Genomic DNA, 20006 nt, shown 5'->3' with positions numbered 1-20006 from the left:
AGAAGAGTCTCCCTCAGAGCGCTGTTCAGTCGAGTCGTTCTGCTTAGATCGATATCTGTCAGATTTTCGTGACAGACCAGTCCAAGAGCGTTTACTGGAGAACTCAGACAATGAACCCCAAAACATTTCTATTGAAGACTTGGAATATTTTATAAGTCTCCAGAGTCCCCCAGATCTGGACATCTTGAGATCAAAAGGCCCATTTGAACGATAAGTCTTTTGTTCGAATTCCTGTCTGTCACTGGCTGTTACACTGGCAATCACGTGAATCGGTTAATTGCATCAGCCTGTCGCATTCACCTTTATAAGGCTTCTCCTCACCACCACGAGAATGTGAGGCATGACTCTACATCAGGTCCATTTCATCGCCTTCATTTCACTTTTCGCTTCTCACTCTACATCATGTTCACTTGGTCAAATCTCCGTCAAATGGCGCCCTTTTTTTCACAGAGGCGCACTCTGCCCGATCTCCTCACCGTCGACGCCAAAACCCTCGCCTCTGGATTGACGAATGGACATTTCACGAGTGTTGACTTGGTGGAGAGAAGCCTTGAGATGATCCAGAAGCATGATAAGTATCTTCATGCGATGTTGAGCATGGTTCCGAAAGATCAGCTGCGACAGAGAGCGGAGGCGCTTGATAAGGAGCGAAAGGATGGCAAGGTTCGGGGGAGTCTTCATGGGATCCCGATTGTGATCAAGGTATGACGGTATGACGGCGATGCAGTTGTTGACTGGACTGACATCCCAGGACAATATCGCAACGGTTCCTGAGTTGGGAATGGAGACGACTTGCGGTTCTTGGGCGTTGCATGGCATGACTCCGACTGCGAATGCCGATCTCGTCGACAAGCTCATCCAAGCTGGACTCATCATCATCGGTAAAGCGAATCTGAGTGTGAGTGCTCCAGTCTCTGAGTTTGGCCATGTTAACTGACTACTCATCAGGAATGGGCATATTACCGGTACGTCTTCAGCCATCTCGAATGAAGCGCGACTCACTCCTTTCAGAAGCAACGACCTCCCGAGTGGATGGTCCGGCAAAGGTGGACAATGTCAATCCGCCTACGTCCGCGGCGGTATTGATCCCGAGGACAGTAACAACGGTCACAGCGTGCGTTCCTCGTGGCTCATCACATCCCATACTAACAGTTCAGAACCCATCCGGCTCTTCAACAGGCTCAGCAGTCGCCGTCTCCGCAGGTTACGCCCCCCTCTCCATCGGCACCGAAACAGACGGATCCCTCGTATCTCCCGCATCCCGAGCAGCTTTGTACACGATCAAGCCATCAATCGGACGAGTTTCCCAGTCTGGAATCATTCCAATCAGTCATACCATGGACTCTGCAGGACCCATGGCCAAGACACCACACGATCTCGCCGCTTTATTGGATGTAATCTCAGGGACTGATGAATTCGCGACTCTGAGAGGATCTTGGGATGAGTTGTCGATTGCGACGGTGGACTTCAAGAAATGGTGGCCCGGGGAAGATTACCTCAAACCTGTTGAAAGTGCGACAAAGCAAATGGTGAGTACGCCGCTGCTTTCATGAGCTTACTGACTTTTTAGCACGCCGAGATCCAAGCTGCATACGACAAAATGGAGGAGCTAGCAAAGAAGTATGTCGGGGATGTTCCTCTTTCTCCCCCTTCTGAGTGTTTCATGCTTGATGGGCAGGACAGTGAGGATGTCATTATGAGTTAGTCACCTCTTGAAGGATGATCAGAGTTAACGAAATAGTGGCCGACTTCAAGCACGACCTCAACAAATATCTCGAGTCGGCGGAAAACTCCAAGATCCATTCTCTCAAAGATCTCATCGAGTTCAACAAGACGCATCGCGACCTTGAAATGCCTCCTGGTACGTGTGCCTCTCAACTGATACCCCACTAACATTTCAGGCTACGATGACCAGGGACTCTTGATCGACGCGGAAGAATCGGATCTATCCCCCGAAGACTACGAGAAGAACTTATCTCACCTGCGAAAGGTTACGCGCGACGATGGATTGGATCGTATCTTCAAAGAATACGGTGTTGATGTGATTGTCGGATCAAGTGACACAGCAATCAAGGCGTTTGCAAGTGGAAGCGGTAGGTTTACTGTAAGATTCATGGGCAACACTGACAATATCAGGATACCCCGTTGGCAATGTTCCCCTCGGATACCTAGACTTCAATGGAAGACCTTTCGGACTCGCAGTTCTCGCAGCTAAGAACCAGGAAGCCAAGATTTTGAAGTTCATGAACGCATGGGAGGGTACTTTTGGTCCAAGAAAAGCTCCGCCAATGCTTCAGTGATTGTCGGATGAAGGGAGGTCTCAACTCTGTGTGAGAAAGACAGTGCGCGGATTGCGACTGGCTGTCGGCCTCATTCTATGGTGGTGTTCTGGGCATGGCTCTCATTAGACAGATGCGTGAATAAAGTGGTGTGAGACCCCAACTGAGAACTGCAGGGATGTAGTGGATGGCTCAAGCAGGCTGGCTGCTTACTTGCATGTGCGGGGATGACACGGGTGAGGCTCCTTGGTATCGGACTTGATATAGGGTGTCAAAATAAACTCAGTAAAAGGCATCCTAAGCTACCAGATTACCTTAGTCTTTTTGTCACTTAGGATCGAGGTCCTGAGTTTTCTTGCCTCCCCTAGAGGCTCTCGACTCTGGCGAGTTGTCTTTGACGATAAATTCATCAGAATCTGGTTCAATTTGCAGTGTACTTTACGGTGTAATTGATAAGTTACCATGGCTCAAACAACGTCCAACCTAAACGCGGACACCGGGCCCGAGAAACAGGACTCACTCTCCCTGCCAACTAAAACAGCAACCCTCCAATTCTTCGACGGCTCAGATCCGAAATGGGCGACTGAAAAGCCGTTCTACTCCAACATTCCCTTTACGCAGACCAAGATCGCCAATACGAATGTCATCAATACAAGTGCACGGGTTCAGATCTCTGATGCCAGAGGCCACGAATCCGAGTTCACTTTAGATAAGAATGGCTTCCAGCTGGTCAAATGGAAGCATCGGTTCTCTGATGTCGGGCCTTCTTTTCAAGAAGAAGGGTATCCTGCTGTGGTCAAATTTATGAAGGATGTTCTGGGGAGTCACGTCAAAGTTTGTGTATTTGATCATATTGTATGTTTCTACTGCTTGCTCTGGACAGCGTTAATGAAGCAGGTCCGCCAGAGTCAACCGCGCGGCTCTGCACCTGGAGAGGAGAAAGGCTACATTGGTCGTCCAAGCAAAGTGGCTCATAATGGTACGCCTGATCCTCTCGTTCGCTTCATTAAACTTATGAGACAGATCAAACCTATGAAGGAACAATCGCCAAGATCAAACACGACTTCGGCTCCCAAGCATCATCGATTCTCTCTCAACGCTTCAGGATAATAAAGTGAGTCCCCCTCCAAATACAATCCCCTCTGACAACCCAGTGTTTGGAAACCCCTCAAGCCGATCCGTCAATACCCCCTCACACTTTGCGACTACCGCACATGTGATAAGAAAGACGGCCATCGAAGCGATTTGGTATACCCCCACGTTGTGAGTGAGAATATCCTTTTCTCTTACTCACCAGATCAGAAATGGTATTATGTTAGTGACCAATCTGATGAGGAGGTTTGGCTGATCAAGACGATGGATTCTTTGGCGAGGAGCGAGGATGTTGCCATGTGTAAGTTCCGAACCTCGTTGAGGGATGTACTGATGATTCTAGATACGCCGCATACTTCGTTCTTTGATGAAGATCCTGCTGTCGCGGAGGAGATACGGGAGAGCATCGAGCTTAGAGTTTATGTAATTGGATAGGCATCGCTCATGTAGAATCACTGCCATCGTTAATGGGATCATTTAGCCTTGATCGAATGTGAATACGTGATCAATTGACCGGTTCTCAGTCTTGATAATCACCAAGTGAAGCTGTCCTTGTCTGCACTTCTTAGATATGCCGCAATCTCCGCCTCGAATGGAATGCTGAGTTGCATCTGAAACCTAGATAACCGCTCCCTCAGATATCTCGGGACCGAAGTCTTCAAGTCGCAAATCAGGCTGTGGTCATCTCCAGTTGATTGGCAGATTCTAAACGATCATCATCACAGAGCCTCATGAGAAGCGGGGTAGAAGATGATCATTGGTGCGAAGAGACCCCATGATCAATGCGATGCAGAGACTAGTGCACATGCAACGCGGCTGATTATCTCGGCGTGGGACTCCAGTCTGGTTGGACTAGATCAGCACCCTCACGATGCAATGGGTGGCTCCGCTTCGAGTTGCCAATCAGTTGCTGAACATTTTTCCTGGTTTCTGTGATATCTTCTTCCGATTTGATTGGATCCTCAGATCTTGAGGCTCTGCTTGAATGATAAAAGACCGAGTTGATCGACGTTGAGACCGAATTGTTCACTCAGTTAGCATCACTCAGTCGCAACCACCAAAGAGTAAGACTCAAGTAAACCTCAAGAACTCCCACTGACAACTCACAGACACAATGGAAGCCGAGAGAAGTCGTTCCAGGTCTCGCGGTCGCCCTACCGACGCAGACAAGAAACGCTACGAGGATGACACCATGTCCCGCGAAAGCTCTTTGGACTCTCACGTCATCTGTCCCCAGCCAACCAAGGCTCAGCCCTGGAAGCAGGCCCTCCAAGTTGAGAAAGACTCTGGAACCAACCCCCTTCTGAACTGGGAGCCTAATGCTATGGACTTTGGTGAGAAGCCTTGGCTCAAGATTGACTGGTCCAAGATTGAGGGAACTGGACCTGGAGGTGTTCGTAGCAAGTCTCCTGATCAGATGTGTGGTTATTCTGTTGGAAACCTCAAGCTTGTTTGAGCTTGGGCTTAAAGGTTATGAGTTTGTCAGATTGTGCTGGATACGAGCTACTAAATTGCATTTGTCTGTTGAATCTGTATCCTGATATCCCGTAAATACATCCGCGTTCCGTTGCTTTGCCCGTTTTAAGATCCAGCATTTATCTAATCTTCAGTTGATCCTACACTTTCTTTTCATGGGCTAGAGTTTGTACCTTGTTGTCATTGGCTTCCTAGCAACTATTGTCAGTTACGGTGTAACCAATTCTGCTACTGGGCACTCAAGCTCTTATGTATTAAAGACAAGACTGCTATTGGCTTTTGTTTGTTGATGTAATTGACGTCTTTCAGTCAAATATCTTGATTCACCTGTATGCCTCAGATTGCTGACGCTTTCAAGCGCAAGTCTCGGTTAGTTCTTTAAACAGCAGATGTCAGCAAGCGCCCAACTCTTCCATCCTTATCCGTGTGGGGCAATAAGCCATTTATAGCCTTGTTCAGGGATTATCGACTACAGTAGGTCACAGCCACATGCAGCATCCTTCCAGGCAATCTTACAGCTGCGGGGTTACGAGTTATTTTAAACACGACAATGCACGGTAAACCGACGACTTTTGTTCCTCCAAGCTTCAATTTCGGCTTTGGACGAGTATATTGCCTCGATGAGTCACAATAACTGGGTTGCGTTCACGCTCCCTGCGTATCAAGTAGACCTTTTCAGATTACGCAAGATTTTAGACGGAATTTACCACGGGCACTTCGAAGTATCTGTATGTCATTCACGGAACCTTGTCACTTCGCCAGCTGATTCCGTTGCAGCTGAAAGGTGAAGAGTTCATTATCTGGGCTCCGCGGTATCTGGACCCTGCGGAGAGGGAGCTTGTTGCCGAGGGTAGTCGATACCGGCGTATTCTTGAAGAGAACAAAGCAGTCAAGGCCTCCACTGAGAAGCGAGGGCCTGCTAAGCGACAGCCTATTGCCAAAGCAAGACCAAGAAAACAAAGATCATCCCGGGGCCAGTCTCTGTCCAACCCGTCAACTGAACTGTGTGACTCTCCTGATACAAGTCACATACCGTTGTTCGACTCAGTGACACAGGTGGTTCCTTCGCTGGAGCCCAAGGCGCATGCGACTCCCGATCAAGTCTTGGTCGTCGTTGAAAACGTCACAACGGACCAGGTAGGAAGAACCTTACAAGGCTTGTACGCAACTCCAGTCGCAAACGGCGAGACCTCCAAGGTATTCGGGGTAGAGACTCGCCTATCATTGAACGGGCATCTTTCCGATTCAAAAGATGTCATCCGAAAGGTATGTCTGCCATTGTTGCGAGGCCGCTGTATCTAACAGTATAGTGCGCGGTCAAACGTCTACATGAATCCACGAGTGCTGAGCAGTTCTGGGCCGAATATGAGTCCTTGAAGCGTCTCAAGAGCTTGAATCATCCTCACCTGATAGAGACACTCTCTGTCTTCAGATCCGAGATGGGTACAACACAGCATTTCAACTTCGTGTTCCCACTGGCTCTTTCGAACTTGAAACGTCTCTTCCGGGATTCTTATGTCCCAGTTCCCCTTCGAAACCGAAATCTTGATTCTCTTTGGGGCCAGATTCCTGGACTCTCAAGTGCGGTTGCCTACCTTCACGACTCTGCTCATATGGCACACCGCGACATCAAGCCATCAAATATCCTGATCTATGAAGAGCCTTCCGGTACAGGACTTTCTCTCAAGCTTACAGATTTTGGGTTATCTGTCGACCTATCTAGAGCCAGAACATGGGAGCAAGGTAGCCGCGCTCGTCAATCAGCTTGGCTCTATGACTCTCCAGAAGTTCGGAACGCGTCCCCTATGGGGGTAGCCGAACCTAGCGCAAAAGTCAAGATCCCTTCTTCATCAGATCTGATGGCCAACGACATATGGAAGTTGGGATGCGTATTCACAGAGATGATTGCATTTCTAGTAGGCGGAGGTTCTGCTGGTGTAGCAGAATTTCGCGACCACATAACAACTACAGAGGGCAATGTCTCTTCTGATGTGTTCAACGATACTCGTTTCGACGACGGCGAACAGGTCAAGCCTCAGGTTCTCGAATTTATTGACCGAATGGCGTACAAAGATTATCGAGCAGGGATGTTACAAGCCATGATCAGTGGCATGCTCGCCAAATCGGCGCTGAGGCCTACGATAGCCCACGTCTGTGAGAAGTTGGCAGAGGTTTGTCTCTTTGCATTTGGTGTTTCATAACTCACATTCATAGAACAACTTCCCAAACATCCGCTACAATGACGGAGTAAGGGTGATTCGGTTCATTCCAGAGGGTCGTTTGGCATGCTCACGCTTCGATACCTTGAGACTCAAAATTGAGGAATGGACTGGTCGACCAATAGATTGGGCTCCACTGAATCAACCGCTGCCCAAACTTGACGCCGGTGGCTACATGTCAATTTGGAAGGCAAGTGCCCGATGATCTCTTGAAAGTCGTCTCACAGTTAACACTCCCCAGTGGCACGGAATCGACTTGTCTCTAGCTCTTTCTCAAGATGAGTTTGATCGCTATAAAGCAACATGTTTCCCTGTGACCACAAACGGCATTCCTCTTCTCCCTCTTACACAAGATCTCAAGTCACAGCAGGCTGCTAGGCCAAACTTCCCCATGCAATCTGGCAATCTCAGTCAACCATCTCAGTCCTCTCTCGGCACCAGTGTCTTCGCAGCCAACGTTCCCCCGGCAGTACAAACATCCATAGATACAAAAGACATTTACTGGTGCATTGAGAGGAACTTTACAGAGCCAGCAGAGATATACCTTTCCCCCATTCAGAATGCAGAGACGCTAGACGACGAACAATTGTTTCACCAAGTCAACACGGCTATTGGTAGCACGGAGGGTTGGATTCGCCGACTCTTCTCGTGGAAGCGTTGTACCGCGATCGATTTTGTTCAGGTAAGAAACGCCATTGTATCGCGAACCACGCTAACTTAGTAGTTCCTTGTTATTTGGGAGAACAGAGATCAAGTCAATCCCATTCAGAAAGAACTTCCTCCCCCTGCTACTCCATTCTACAACCATTCCGTTCCTTTGCCTCACGACTTTCACATGAGAGCAGCTGGGTTGCAGATGGTATTTGGACTCCGTGATCCAAAAAAGGGTAGCGGAGAAACAACCATTATCGATATGCTTCCCAAAAAGACAAACCCCCCTCCTTTTCCAAGGAGGATATCGGAACCTGGCTGGGGCTTACATGCCAAGATGGGTTTTTCTCAGCGAAGATTTCTTGCATGGCTGTTTTTCTGCATTGTTTTGGGTGGCATCTTTGTGGTTGTCTGGCTGGTCTTTATAAATCCGACGGACCTACAGAATGCCTTTATTCCGAGTTTTCTTTTTGCGACTCTGCTGACGATTGCGATGGGGTTACTTCAGGTAGCGTAGGAAGGGTATCATCAGCAATTCGAATGGATTACAAGCTGGTTTGGCCATAGCGAAGTCCCTACTTTGCATTCCCCGATAAGTCCGAGGCAGAGGCCACAACCTACAACGATGAAATAGAGTTCATTTAGTCAATCCCGCACTAACTCACGGTGCGGTCGGTGCGGCCGCGATTTACTTGAGGGCCAAATTGGCCGCGCAACGCTAAACCAATCCAGGACGTTCACACTCTCGGCACTTGGTCCACCATGCGATGCGGATATCGCGGCCGCGTACCATGCCCATCACGGTATGCAAGGGTCGCAGCACAGGGTCCATCGTACATTGCGAGCTCAATTGGTGCGGACTTTGCGGAGTATTGACGGGCATGGGTTTACTCTACAGTCGTGCTTGTCTCAATGAGCTGCAGTACTTAAGCATCGCCAATGCCAGCCAAGGTCGTGTCGCAGTGTTGACGTGACAAACCGTTACAAACCTGAAATCCTTCGACAAGAATCAGTTCATCTGCGTCAATATTTTTATCTCCATACCAAGTGTCGTCAATCACCGCACCAAACATGGGCTCCGCAGGAAGCAAAAGCGTCCGGTTCAACCCCGACACCGACATCCCTTCGTTGAAAGACAAAGTCATCCTAGTGACTGGCGGCAACAGCGGTCTTGGAAAGGAGTCGGTTCTTCAGTTTGCCAAGCATGATCCCAAAGAGATCTGGCTTGGAGCCCGCTCCGAAGCAAAGGCCAAAGAAGCCATCAGCGACATCAAGGCGCAGGTTCCCAATGCGCCCATCAAATTCGTCAAGATAGATCTCGCCTCCTTCAAGTCGATTCGCGATGCAGCCAAAGTCTTTACGCAGGAATCTGATCGTCTTGATATCCTCCTGCTCAACGGAGGCATCATGTCTGTGCCGCCTGGAACAACCGATGATGGCTATGAGATACAGTTTGGTACCAATCACATGGGACATGCCCTTCTGACCAAGCTCCTCCTCCCAACACTCCTCCGGACGGCTGATAAGGGCGCCGATGTGCGTGTTACCGTCCTTGCTTCATCTGCCCACCAGTATGCACCCCCCGAGGGGATCAAGTTCGACACGCTCAAGTCCCAGGCTCTGCAAATGGGCACCATTACACGTTATGGACAGAGCAAGCTCGCCAACGCCTTGTTTGCCAAAGAACTTGCCAGACGCTATCCCCAGCTCACGACTGCCTCGCTTCAGCCCGGCCTGGTAACCACCAACTTGGCCAACACCATGAGCGACAACAGCTGGATCATGCGCTTAGCGTGGAAATTGACGACTCTCTTCATCGGTGTAGACGTTCCTACAGGTACGTTGAACCAGCTGTGGGCCTCGACGTCCAAGGATGTCGTCTCGGGCACGTACTATGAGCCCATCGGTCGAACAGGACTTGGTAAGCCGCATACCAACGACAAAGCGCTTGCCGCTAAGTTGTGGGACTGGACGGAGAAGGAGCTCGAGGGAGAGAAGCTCTCTTGAGAGTCAGTTTTGGCAGACCGAAATTAGAACGATGTATATTTTTTCTTTATCTGTAAAGTTTATTAATTGTATGCTGGGACTACTACCTAAGATGAATAAAGGAATATAAGACGGAACATAATGTTCGAATTGTAAGAGATAAATACCACTACTTAAAATAACATAATTCAGGAATTCTCTCCTTATCTTCCACGATTAATCCTGTAGCAGCTTCCCATGGCTTTATATCTAGGAACGCCATGTCCTGGCTCGAAAGTAGTAGCTGGCCATCCTTTTCAATCTTCTCAAGCACCTCAGAAACCTGCTGCATGAGCATTTGCTGCCTCTCAAATTCCTTTGCGCGAAAGGTTCTAGTGCACCTACCGACCGCACCAATGATCCAATCAACAGAAGACGTCGAGGTCGACAAGTCAACTGACTTGGCCTGTAAGAGAGAGCTACATTCGTCCAAGCACTCTTTTACATCCTGTAACTGCGAGTTGACATCGTTGATGTTGGAAATGGTAGCTTCTGCGACACCTTTAAGCGTTGTGATGTCGTTCTCTACCCGGTTAGCCTCTGAGATTTGCTTCTGGTAGAGTTGATGCGTTGATCTACGGGATGAGATATCGCGCTGGTACTGCGAGACTAGGTCTTGCAGGTTGCGCTGCTCCCTCTCGAGGTTGGAGATTGCTTGCTGGTCTTGGGATATCTCGCTATTCAAACTGGACACCTTGGATTGAAGGGCGACAATCTCGTCTTTTAGATCCGATACACGAATTCCCTTGTAACTATAATGAATTAGCCTTCTGTCTGATAATCTGTCAAGTCTCCTCACCCTGCAAATCCGGCGCCAGCTGCTGCCAGTCCTAGTGATGCCCCTGCAGTGAAAGGTGCAGCCATGAGGCCGATGCCGGTCAACATCTATCTCTTGATTAGACAATCTCTAAGACGTGCAAATGTGAGGGCATACCAGTCCTACGCCTGCTGATTCCTTCTTGCTCTCTCGTCGTCTGTGTGTCTCTGCAATTTGGCCGTTCTTCTGCGATATCTCACGATCAAGCTGTGCTTTTCTAGTCCTCTTCTCAGTCGCCTGGCGAGTCTTGGTACGAATTTCCTCTTCCTTGGCGCTGGCCTTGGTTTGTGTCTGCGCCAGAATCTCTTCACTCGAGCTCAGTGATCTCTCCGCCTGGCTAGCGAGTCCTTTTGCTTGCGACTGACATTCGTCTAGCAAGTCATCCTGGGCTTCAACGTCTCTTCCGACATCCATCACGCGATAAGTACAATCCATGGTGGACTGTAGCGCGCTATCCGCTGACGCCTCGGCTTGGGCCAGAGAAGCAGCAATGCCATTGAGAGATCTACCTAGCCAAGAAATCTGAGGGGCAATGTTGATGGTCGTAAACGAGAACTTGCAGAGGTTCCTGAATCCGATTCAAAGTATGTTGGACAAGGGAGACAGCGTTGACAAGATCCGGGAGGGAAGCAAGCAGAATTTACTCAAAAACGCATTTGAACTGCAAGGACGCTTCTCGGCTACTGCAGACGTGGCTAGCATGTATGTCCTTGTGTCCAACAAATACATCCGGCCGGGGATCAATAAAATGGAGGCGCTGGCGGCTATGAATGACGATGACTTTGAGCGCGGAAAGGAGGAGTTCAGGGACTGGTGCGACAGTGCGGCGGAGGATATTGTGCGCATCACTGACGGTGAGCAGTCCAAGATGGCGGAGAATCTGACAAGAAATGTCGAAGTTCTTAGTCAGAGAGCTATAACAAGCGCTTTATAGATAGTAAATGTCTAAGCTTTTGTAATGCGATATCCATAGTTTTGTCAGACTGAGGTTTGGACTTGTAATATGCTCTTTATTACTGCGTTGATAAATACATTTCCAAGACTTTCACATGCCTACGAGTCCCAAGGGTTCAAGAGAGCCTTACAGCTTTATGAACATCTGTTATTAATGCCTGTTGCATAGCTAAACAGGGACTTCGTGTTTTCTGATTTGTGCCCGTTTGTTTCTTTCTAAGGCGCGATAGAGTCACAAGGTTGAGAGAAACGTCATTTTGACACAAGACAGACCTTTTAAGTCTTCCTCCATGATGATCTGAGCTAAGATCAGTGGATTGCAGAGGTCCGCCCATGTGCGGCCGCATTTCCCGCTGGCACTAGTGATCGACGGCCCCAATGCGCCGCATTCAAGGTTCGGGCTTCAACCTTAATCTTCTATAGACCACTGACAGAGAACGCCGCTTCAGCTGGAAATCTTGTGGCCCAAAACGTATTTAAATCAGCTGTTCCTGGCTCTGACAAACACATCTCCAACATCTTAACCTTGATACTATCGACATCACGGTCATATCTACTGCCGAAATGAGTCTAAACTTTGGAATGCGTTGTAGCACAGTGGTGCCTAATAAGCCGCCCCTTACAGAACAGAATCTCCCCGATCAGAAGGGCAAGGTACAGCCTCCCCTGTCATCCCTCCAGCAGACACTGATCAGTACAGGTCTTCCTCGTCACCGGCGCATCAGGCGGGCTAGGCAAGCTCCTCGTTGATATACTGTATCGACACAACGGCAAGGTTTACCTCGCTGCACGCTCTCAATCCAAAACCGAGGAAGTGATCCAAGAGATCAAATCAGCGCATCCCTCCTCAACCGGCAAACTTCACTTCCTTCACCTCGAGCTCGATGACCTGTCAACAATCAAACCGGCTGCCACTCGCTTTTTAGAAAAGGAAAGTCGCCTAGATGTCCTGTGGAACAACGCAGGCGTTATGATCCCACCCGAAGGCTCCAAGACGAAGCAGGGTTACGAACTCCAATATGGTGTAAATAATATTGCACATTTCTTATTTACACTTCTGCTTCGCCCTGCACTTGAAGCTGCTGCTGCATCAGCGCCCAAGAACTCTGTCCGCGTTGTCTGGGTTGCTTCTAGCGCTGCTGACGCTGCACCGAATCCGGCGGTAGATCTGACGAATATGGATTATCACCGCGAGGAGGGCGCTTGGATGAAGTACTCACGTAGTAAAGCCGCCAGTGTGATCCACTCGGCTGAGTTTGCGCGAAGAACCAAGGGTACTGGCATCATCAGTCTTGTAAGTTGGCCACCGCTGATGGAACTCTTCTGACCGTGACCAGGCCCTCAACCCCGGCAATTTTGTTACCAACCTTCAGCAGAATATGTCCAAGATGGAACTCGCCATGTTTGTGCGCTCATCTACCATCACCTGCCGATTCCTGTACTGACTTCGATGACTAGAAACTCATTTCATCGGATCCTATCAATGGCGCCTACACTGAGCTCTTTGCGGGTCTGAGTGATACCATCACTGAAGAAAACAACGGCGGATGGGGTAAGAACCTTCTACCTTTTCGTAATGTCAACTGACTGTCATAGTATCTCCCTTTGGTAAGGTTGAGAAGATTCGAAAGGACTTTGTAGAACCAGAGCTCGGTAGCAAGTTTTGGGATTGGACCGTGGAGCAGGTGAAGCCGTACATGTAGAGTTGCATCAACTCCTCCAAAGTCGATACATTAATTGCTGAATAAAGTTTCGTGCCGCCTCCCGCTTATATCCGTCGGCTTACCGATACCATGCATAACATTCAGCTTAGTTTTGGATCCAACACGTAATTGAATTATGCTGAGGTGGAAGTTCGTTAAAGAACTGTGTCCATTGACTGCTGGGATTCTCTATTAGCCTGATGCCACGCAACCACTGTAGTGGCTAGTCGACAGCGCGCAAGTGAAGTGAACGTCTCTCGTCACCAACATTCTCTCATCATCCACTCGCCTCTAGTATTTCGGTTGCGTAAGCAGGCATTCATCCAGCTCGTCAGTCGTCACGGTTATCGCGTTGGTCGTCGGAGTTCACGCCTGAATAATGTTGATCAAGCTTTGATAAAGCGGAACTCCATACTAATTGATCACACGAATCATTCTGGATGAATCAGGGAAGCCAAGTTTACTTCTTGACACTTTTTTATTGGACACGGAGCTCCCGCTGTCTAATTAGGCTGCAAAAGCTTGCTCGAGGTGAAACTTCTTAGCGGTGGGGTTGCGATCGGTCATTGCGGCCGCATTCTTTGTACGGACTAAAAGTGCGGACTACGTCTAAGCCCAGGGGTATTTCTGAATCCAGTTTCTTTCCGCTTGGTTGTCCGCCCCGACTATCGATGCTACCATCATCAGATTTCCAGCACCTTGCTTAATCACATTATTCCCATCGAATGCTCCAGTTTGATCATTTGTCTGTACCAGCGCCAACACTATCATACAACGACGATATGGCACTCAGAACATTGATTGTCGGTGGGACAAGTGGTATCGGCCTGGCGTTGGCTCACCACATTGCTGCAGCCCCTGAGGCTATTGTCACTGTCTGCGGTCGCACCAAACCCGCCAACCTACCCTCAAACATTGAGTTTTCACCAATCGAAGCTACCTCGATGCGCGGGATCAAGAAATGGACCGGCAACTTCAAAGAAACGCGCGCGGGGAACCGAATCAACTTGCTCATCCTGTCGCAAGGAACTTCCAACTTTACTGGCCGCGATGAGACCAACGAGGGAATCGATCGCAAAATGGCGCTTCACTATTACAGTCGGCAACTCATTGTCCGTGAACTGACCCCAGTTCTCAAAGAGGATGCCAAAGTTCTATTCATCTTGAATGGCAAGGAAGGGTCTCCGGCTCATATCAACTGGAACGACCTCGACCTCAAAAGAAGCTACTCTATGAGCACGGCTGCCCAGCAGTCTGCGACTATGCTCGACATTATGGTCCAACATTACGCCGCCGTGCAGAAGGGAGATGAGAAACGGCATTACGCGCATGTGTATCCTGGCGGAGTGTTGACTGGTCTTACGAGAGCCTGGCCGTGGTACATGAGAGCGGGTGTCAAGGTGGTTGGCCCATTAATCGCTGTGAAGCCTGAAACGTGTGCTCAGCTTCTGTTGGAGAATCTTGACAAGGTCACTAGTGCAAGAGAAAAGGATGGGTATTTCTGGAGCAACATCAATAGCGATGGGAGCGCCATCAAGGACAAGACCGTCTGGAGCAAGAGTCAAAGGGAGTGCCTTGCTGAACATACATGGAGAACCATCGATAGTGCTCTCAGCTAGTGCAGATGATCGGGTTTTTTGTCTCATCTTCAATGGAGTGTTACAAGCTAAGGGCTATCAGTTTCCAGCCTTGCTTAATTGACGGCTTATCTTCTCGCACAAGCGTCTCCTGGATCGCGGAACCTTTGCTTCGTTTGCTCCTGAGTAGCTAGAGGAACTCACACCAATTCCAACCAACTTTGCGTATTCTATAGTATCACTCAACGCACGGTCTACTGTGGACTTGCCGAAGCACCGAAACTCTGTTAAACCTAGCAATGCTGGCATAATGAGGGTGAGATCGCCCTGGATCATGTAGCAGTAGATCACAGTTCCACGCAGCCTGAAGACTCGTGGCCTCTGAGCCAAGTCCGCCCAAAACGCGTCATGATACTTGCTCATCCGCATCCGGAGATAGGGAATATACTACACCGCAGATTCCTGGATCGGATCTCCCGGACATGACCTTCGGCCGCCTTTCCCGCACTCTGCGGTTGCTATACCAGGGAAACTCCCAACATATAAGAGCGCTGGTTACTCATGATAATAGACTAACCATTCCACCATCCACTTCCACAGTCAACCGCCACTAGAATTCCATCATGGTGTCCACCAACCTCACACTCCCTGCCACCATGCGGGCTCTCCTGCTCACAGGTCTATACAACGTTACCGTCCAGGACGTTGCAGTCCCGCAGCTCGTCTCTCCAACTGACGCCATCGTCAAGTTGACCACCGCTGGTATCTGCGGGTCAGATCTTTATGCCTATCGAGGATTCGCCTCAGATCAGGACCCTTACGTTCTTGGACATGAGGGCATTGGCTACGTTGTACAAACTGGTAGTGGCGTATCTAGCGTGTCTGTCGGAGACTATGTTGTCATTCCTGATAACTTTCACCACGGACAGCTGGAGATGCAGCCTATGTTTCCGATATCCTATGGAGGCGGAGTGCAATCTCCTGGGGTATCAGGACTCCAAGGTAGGACAACCATCGCCTCACAGGATCTAGGACAGCGCTGACCCTTGTGGCATCTAGCTGAGTACGCCATCGTCAAGGCAGCCGATGCTAATCTATTCCGCCTCCCCATCCACCGGAATGAGACCAATGAGACCCTCGAGCAGAGTTACCTCATGACAGGAGACATTTTCTCCACCGGATGGACAGCAATCACCTGGTCTGGCTTCGAACCCGGCGATTCAGTTGCCGTCTTTGGCGCAGGTCCTGTTGGTCTGATGGCAACATACAGCGCTCTACTCCGCGGTGCCTCTCGCGTTTACACAGTAGACCACGTCCAAGAACGTCTTGACGTCGCCAAGTCCATCGGAGCCATACCCATCAACTTTGCGGAATCCGACCCCGTCACCCAGATCCAGAAGCTTGAACCGGCTGGCGTGAAGCGAGCGGTAGATTGTGTTGGTCTAGAGGCTCTCAACAGCACCCTCGCGTTTGAGCCGTCCATCATCGTTCGGCAGATGGTGAATGTAACCGGTTTTGAAGGAGGACTAGGCCAAGTTGGCGTCCATGCCTATACACCCGGCACTCAAGCCGCTCTAGACCATCCACAGCTCAGTGCTGACATTACCTTTCCCGCCACGAGCTTCTGGACCAAGTCGCTTCGGCTGCAGGCTGGTATTGTGCAGCCCTATCGGATCGCCCCGCAGCTCATCAACCTGATCTCCAGTGGCGTCGCGAATACGAGTTTCATAACGACGGCGGTGATCAACATTGAGGATGCGCCTGAATATTACGAGCGCTTCAACCGTACGGAAGAGGTGAAGGTTCTGATATCGTTCTCTCGTTGATTCTATCGCTGGGCGGTTACACAGCGGAGTAGCTTTAGTTCACTTGTTCAATACTTGTTTCATAGGCTAGATATGAAACCACCCGTTTGGTCAGTCATTCTGTATTAATATCAAGTATATAAATTATATCTATTTACGCTCTGGAATTATCTAAACTGTGCATGTTCATCAAATCGTAATTTGTCCATCCTCCTTTCGCATCCTCTGCAAAGCCTCATCATCAACTCTCCAAACTCCCTTTGTCTCATGGTCATGAAGCTTCCATTTTGTTCCTTTTGCCAATTGATGAAAGACTTGATGCTCGTCACCTGGCAAACTCCGGAACAATAATGGCTCCCATGATTTTCCATGCAACTTCTCGTCTCTCCTCTTTTGTCGTTGCGCCTCTTCAATTTCATGCTTCGCGTGCGATGCATCCCGATAATTCCCTTGCTCCAGAGCTGATATTACTTCTCCCCATGCCCTTCTTGACTCTCGGGGATCTTGTTCCTCCACTGGATCGATATGCATGTCTGCAGATGTCTCTGGGTCGACAGTATATGTTTCCAACAGCTTTCCTTTGCTGTCGGTTATCTTCCATCCCTCACTCCAGACTCCAGAGAGCTTGTAGCAATGCTTCTTGGGCTCATCTTTGTGATATAACCTCGCCTCGAAGCAATTTCTCTTGCCTCGGAAGATACCAGCGCCAGAAAAGTCAATCTCCGAGACATATCCAGAGCTGGACACGATTGTATATGTGCCGATGATCTCGGGATAAAGACACGCCGACAGAAAGCCCCGTACAGTAACATCCGTCAGAGGTACCAGGTAGTCCTCGTCAAACTTGTCGAGATGTATGATAGCGTGCCCCATTTGCCGAATGTTAATGTTTCCATTAAAGGTCATCTCGACTCGTCCATAACCATCCGCTCTTATTCCATCTGCAGAAATATGCATCGCAGTAATCGGTGGATGATGGCTAACCTGCTCAACTACCAATCTGGTATCACTGTCCCCCTCGCTCCAAGAAGCAAGGAAGAGTTCACCAAGAAAAGCATTGAGAGGTTTCTTGATGCTAACATTTGGGGCACCTGCAACATACAACTGACTTCGGAGGCCTGCCAAGAATAATTGCAGGACCGAAAGACTTCGTTTCGCTGGATCGAGTTCTTTTGTAGGTGCTGTGAAAAGTAGGGGCTTCTTTGCCCAACTTCCGGGATTCTCGACAACTGAAGATGGTGCTAGAAAGAATGGTGGAGCTGTGACATTTGCGAGATCTAAATCGCTTTTTAATGATGATAAAAACTGAATTGTTAGTGGGAATCGTGGCTGTTGATTGGGCCCATACCTTGGCCAGGTCAACAAAGCGTCTGCCCATTGACTTGGAGTCATCGTGAATAGTTCTCTGAGTCTTTGAAATCGGTTCCATTTTGAATTTGCGAATACTCTACTACAGTTTACTGAGAGTCTTCTCTTATATAAATACTCCCAAACTCTCGTCTCATCACATGCTTCAATTGCGTTTCAACACAGCCACGTCTTAGTAGCTCAAACTCGCTACGACGTCAAGTCGGCCGCCAAAGTTTCAATGCCTGTCGCATCAAAACTAGACCAATCAGAGGGCTCCCGGAAGCTGAATTCATCCGAATTTTGAAACGGGAGAATTGGTGGCCGTCGGAAACTCGAACTACCGGCGACCAGCCTCGAATTGTTCTAGCTCATACGTCATCCTTGAATAATCGGGATTGTTTCTAGAATTGACGGCAGATATCGAAGCCAATGACAACTGGAACTTCATATTCAGACCAATTTGAGCATGTGACACTGCTCACGTCCATGCACATGCTGCTGCCGTCAGCTTATGACTTTTATCTGACCGCCGCTGGTGACGAGGGCGGCTCTTGATAGCGCCGTGATAGCACTGATAAACATAGAATTGAATTTCAAGGATATCCCAAGCGCTCCAGGAAAGGAAATTCTTATGCGCACCACAGAATGGCATTTGCTATTGACCTAGATCATGTCCTCGCCGTTCGATTCATATTTCGGCGCCGCAACGATCAAAGATTGAAATGAGCAAGGAGAGGTGAAGCTGGCTGGGATCTCTGGGTTTCAATATATCAATGAGGCAAAGGAAGATCTGTCTTGGCGTGGTATTGAGTATTCCATAAGTATAAGATCCCAGGTTTCGAAATGATGAGAGCTGCCTACCTTGGCCTGAGCATCTTACTGTCAAACTCTACTATCTAGGCCTTATAAATCTGGATTTTAAGGACCAGCGAAACCAGAAATGATATGATTTCGTTGCTTCTGCTAGCAATTATAGCTTGACGATTCGTCTAGAGGTAAACCGTCCAGGCGGAGTCATCCTGTGCGACGTACGAGCGCAGCGAGGAAGAGCCCTCCGCTAGGAGCCCCCGGAGGGACATGACTGATAAGAACAGACAAGACGGTTTGCTAAAGCCATGAGAGCTTGATTGATTTTCTCGAGTACAAGTCACAGCATCAACGTGCAAAAGGTAGTGACCGTTGCTAACGTCAGCATTCGAACCTCGTTATACTTCAGGAACCTACACGTAAATCGTTAGAGAATCGCGCTCTCAGTATTACCTTTATCCTAGCGATCCCTATTCTCCTCAATGTGTAGTGATCTCGTGACAAAAGTCTCAGCTTGGCTGTTTTGTACTGATTGACCTAGAGGTTATAGATAAGCTTCAGCCACAAAACTCAGCCCTCGACGTTGACATCATTCAGCGTCTCAACAGTTTTGAAGCTGTTCGTCATCATCAGAACTGACCTACCGGACTTGAAAATGTCCGCACACATACTATGGTCATCACGCAATCTAGCTGCTAAATTCTGGAGGTTTCGTAAGCAGAGACAGAGCTGTAGATCATCCCCATTACGACGGTCAGCGTGAGTGGCAGACATACGAGCTCGACGGGTCCAACCTTACCGTTTCTCGATTCACGCTTCTCTACCAATTGTATGGAGATAAATGGAGTCTTTGCCAACGTCATTCGTCATCATCAGAGCGGGATGGAACGGCAATCCACAGACAGACTTCCGGGTAGTAATGCCTCCGAAGTCCAACGGCAATTCTAACTCAATCTCAAGTCAAGCTTTCGGCAATGGCGCTCGGCGCGTAGTTATCGATGTCACTACCCTAATTGACTACCGTCAGAGGCGCAACTCAATTAACTTAGTCCATCTACCTATCGAGAGTTTGTAGTAACCAATCGGCTATCCAATCGTATTTCCGAACTCTTATCCGACCTTCGGACAGTAATCCGATCAATCAGGATTGACAATCACTCAACAATGCCTCTTAGTAAAGACCTTTTGTCAGTATTCCTTGGGTTAATCTTTCTGAATCTCACAAATGACACTCCCCAACCTTGTTGGCAG

At 49.0% G+C, this 20006-nt stretch overlaps 10 protein-coding genes across 10 annotated transcripts; 8 read left to right on the top strand and 2 right to left on the bottom strand.

Annotated features, from left to right (window-relative positions):
• Positions 1 to 361: 361 nt before the first annotated feature.
• Positions 362 to 2522, top strand: FOIG_04746 (uncharacterized protein). Its single transcript, XM_031203044.1, has 8 exons — positions 362 to 702; positions 752 to 896; positions 993 to 1114; positions 1158 to 1529; positions 1571 to 1700; positions 1742 to 1861; positions 1902 to 2093; positions 2137 to 2522. The coding sequence occupies exons 1-8, from the start codon at positions 403 to 405 to the stop codon at positions 2298 to 2300; spliced, it is 1545 nt and encodes a 514-aa protein (XP_031066623.1). The 5' UTR covers positions 362 to 402; the 3' UTR covers positions 2301 to 2522.
• Positions 2523 to 2741: 219 nt separating this feature from the next.
• Positions 2742 to 4924, top strand: FOIG_04745 (uncharacterized protein; the record flags this gene model as incomplete). The annotated part of the gene is made up of 4 exons (XM_031203043.1): positions 2742 to 3258; positions 3303 to 3393; positions 3434 to 3672; positions 4481 to 4924. The coding sequence occupies 4 exons, from the start codon at positions 2742 to 2744 to the stop codon at positions 4825 to 4827; spliced, it is 1194 nt and encodes a 397-aa protein (XP_031066622.1). The 3' UTR covers positions 4828 to 4924.
• A 475-nt stretch (positions 4925 to 5399) lies between these two features.
• Positions 5400 to 8282, top strand: FOIG_04744 (serine/threonine protein kinase). Its single transcript, XM_031203042.1, has 6 exons — positions 5400 to 5575; positions 5625 to 6113; positions 6158 to 7018; positions 7062 to 7256; positions 7308 to 7748; positions 7791 to 8282. Exons 1-6 carry the CDS (start codon positions 5468 to 5470, stop codon positions 8232 to 8234), a joined length of 2538 nt encoding a protein of 845 aa, XP_031066621.1. The 5' UTR covers positions 5400 to 5467; the 3' UTR covers positions 8235 to 8282.
• A 506-nt stretch (positions 8283 to 8788) lies between these two features.
• Positions 8789 to 9834, top strand: FOIG_04743 (uncharacterized protein; the record flags this gene model as incomplete). Its single annotated transcript, XM_031203041.1, has 1 exon — positions 8789 to 9834. One exon carries the CDS (start codon positions 8789 to 8791, stop codon positions 9722 to 9724), a length of 936 nt encoding a protein of 311 aa, XP_031066620.1. The 3' UTR covers positions 9725 to 9834.
• A 38-nt stretch (positions 9835 to 9872) lies between these two features.
• Positions 9873 to 10994, bottom strand: FOIG_04742 (uncharacterized protein; the record flags this gene model as incomplete). The annotated part of the gene is made up of 3 exons (XM_031203040.1): positions 9873 to 10494; positions 10542 to 10627; positions 10677 to 10994. 3 exons carry the CDS (start codon positions 10992 to 10994, stop codon positions 9873 to 9875), a joined length of 1026 nt encoding a protein of 341 aa, XP_031066619.1.
• Positions 10995 to 11307: 313 nt separating this feature from the next.
• Positions 11308 to 11493, top strand: FOIG_04741 (uncharacterized protein; the record flags this gene model as incomplete). Its single annotated transcript, XM_031203039.1, has 1 exon — positions 11308 to 11493. The coding sequence occupies one exon, from the start codon at positions 11308 to 11310 to the stop codon at positions 11491 to 11493; it is 186 nt and encodes a 61-aa protein (XP_031066618.1).
• Positions 11494 to 12026: 533 nt separating this feature from the next.
• FOIG_04740 (uncharacterized protein) lies at positions 12027 to 13273 on the top strand. Its single transcript, XM_031203038.1, has 5 exons — positions 12027 to 12167; positions 12214 to 12807; positions 12851 to 12919; positions 12972 to 13065; positions 13110 to 13273. Exons 1-5 carry the CDS (start codon positions 12078 to 12080, stop codon positions 13214 to 13216), a joined length of 954 nt encoding a protein of 317 aa, XP_031066617.1. The 5' UTR covers positions 12027 to 12077; the 3' UTR covers positions 13217 to 13273.
• A 725-nt stretch (positions 13274 to 13998) lies between these two features.
• Positions 13999 to 15016, top strand: FOIG_04739 (uncharacterized protein; the record flags this gene model as incomplete). Its single annotated transcript, XM_031203037.1, has 1 exon — positions 13999 to 15016. The coding sequence occupies one exon, from the start codon at positions 13999 to 14001 to the stop codon at positions 14833 to 14835; it is 837 nt and encodes a 278-aa protein (XP_031066616.1). The 3' UTR covers positions 14836 to 15016.
• A 400-nt stretch (positions 15017 to 15416) lies between these two features.
• Positions 15417 to 16619, top strand: FOIG_04738 (uncharacterized protein; the record flags this gene model as incomplete). The annotated part of the gene is made up of 2 exons (XM_031203036.1): positions 15417 to 15795; positions 15853 to 16619. The coding sequence occupies 2 exons, from the start codon at positions 15417 to 15419 to the stop codon at positions 16617 to 16619; spliced, it is 1146 nt and encodes a 381-aa protein (XP_031066615.1).
• A 65-nt stretch (positions 16620 to 16684) lies between these two features.
• Positions 16685 to 18110, bottom strand: FOIG_04737 (uncharacterized protein). Its single transcript, XM_031203035.1, has 2 exons — positions 17947 to 18110; positions 16685 to 17903 (listed from the first exon to the last, which is right to left on the bottom strand). Exons 1-2 carry the CDS (start codon positions 18025 to 18027, stop codon positions 16788 to 16790), a joined length of 1197 nt encoding a protein of 398 aa, XP_031066614.1. The 5' UTR covers positions 18028 to 18110; the 3' UTR covers positions 16685 to 16787.
• Between the last annotated feature and the right edge of the window lie 1896 nt (positions 18111 to 20006).

Source organism: Fusarium odoratissimum (genome assembly GCF_000260195.1).
Source record: "Fusarium odoratissimum NRRL 54006 unplaced genomic scaffold supercont1.6, whole genome shotgun sequence".
NCBI classification, from domain to species: Eukaryota; Fungi; Ascomycota; class Sordariomycetes; order Hypocreales; family Nectriaceae; genus Fusarium; species Fusarium odoratissimum.
Note: the sequence above shows the minus strand (reverse complement) of the source record. Positions and strands in the feature narration are given on the sequence as shown.

Excerpts from the sequence above, each read along its gene's own strand:
- FOIG_04746 (XM_031203044.1), top strand. The coding sequence starts at position 403 with ATGTTCACTTGGTCAAATCTCCGTCAAATGGCGCCCTTTTTTTCACAG. Across the intron at positions 703-751 it reads GGATCCCGATTGTGATCAAG|GACAATATCGCAACGGTTCC; the intron begins GTATGACGGTAT and ends CTGACATCCCAG. Across the intron at positions 1,530-1,570 it reads AAAGTGCGACAAAGCAAATG|CACGCCGAGATCCAAGCTGC; the intron begins GTGAGTACGCCG and ends CTGACTTTTTAG.
- FOIG_04744 (XM_031203042.1), top strand. The coding sequence starts at position 5,468 with ATGAGTCACAATAACTGGGTTGCGTTCACGCTCCCTGCGTATCAAGTA. Across the intron at positions 7,019-7,061 it reads TCTGTGAGAAGTTGGCAGAG|AACAACTTCCCAAACATCCG; the intron begins GTTTGTCTCTTT and ends TCACATTCATAG. Across the intron at positions 7,257-7,307 it reads GCTACATGTCAATTTGGAAG|TGGCACGGAATCGACTTGTC; the intron begins GCAAGTGCCCGA and ends AACACTCCCCAG.
- FOIG_04740 (XM_031203038.1), top strand. The coding sequence starts at position 12,078 with ATGAGTCTAAACTTTGGAATGCGTTGTAGCACAGTGGTGCCTAATAAG. Across the intron at positions 12,168-12,213 it reads TCCCCGATCAGAAGGGCAAG|GTCTTCCTCGTCACCGGCGC; the intron begins GTACAGCCTCCC and ends TGATCAGTACAG. Across the intron at positions 12,808-12,850 it reads GTACTGGCATCATCAGTCTT|GCCCTCAACCCCGGCAATTT; the intron begins GTAAGTTGGCCA and ends GACCGTGACCAG.
- FOIG_04737 (XM_031203035.1), bottom strand. The coding sequence starts at position 18,027 with ATGGAACCGATTTCAAAGACTCAGAGAACTATTCACGATGACTCCAAG. Across the intron at positions 17,904-17,946 it reads GCTTTGTTGACCTGGCCAAG|TTTTTATCATCATTAAAAAG; the intron begins GTATGGGCCCAA and ends CTAACAATTCAG.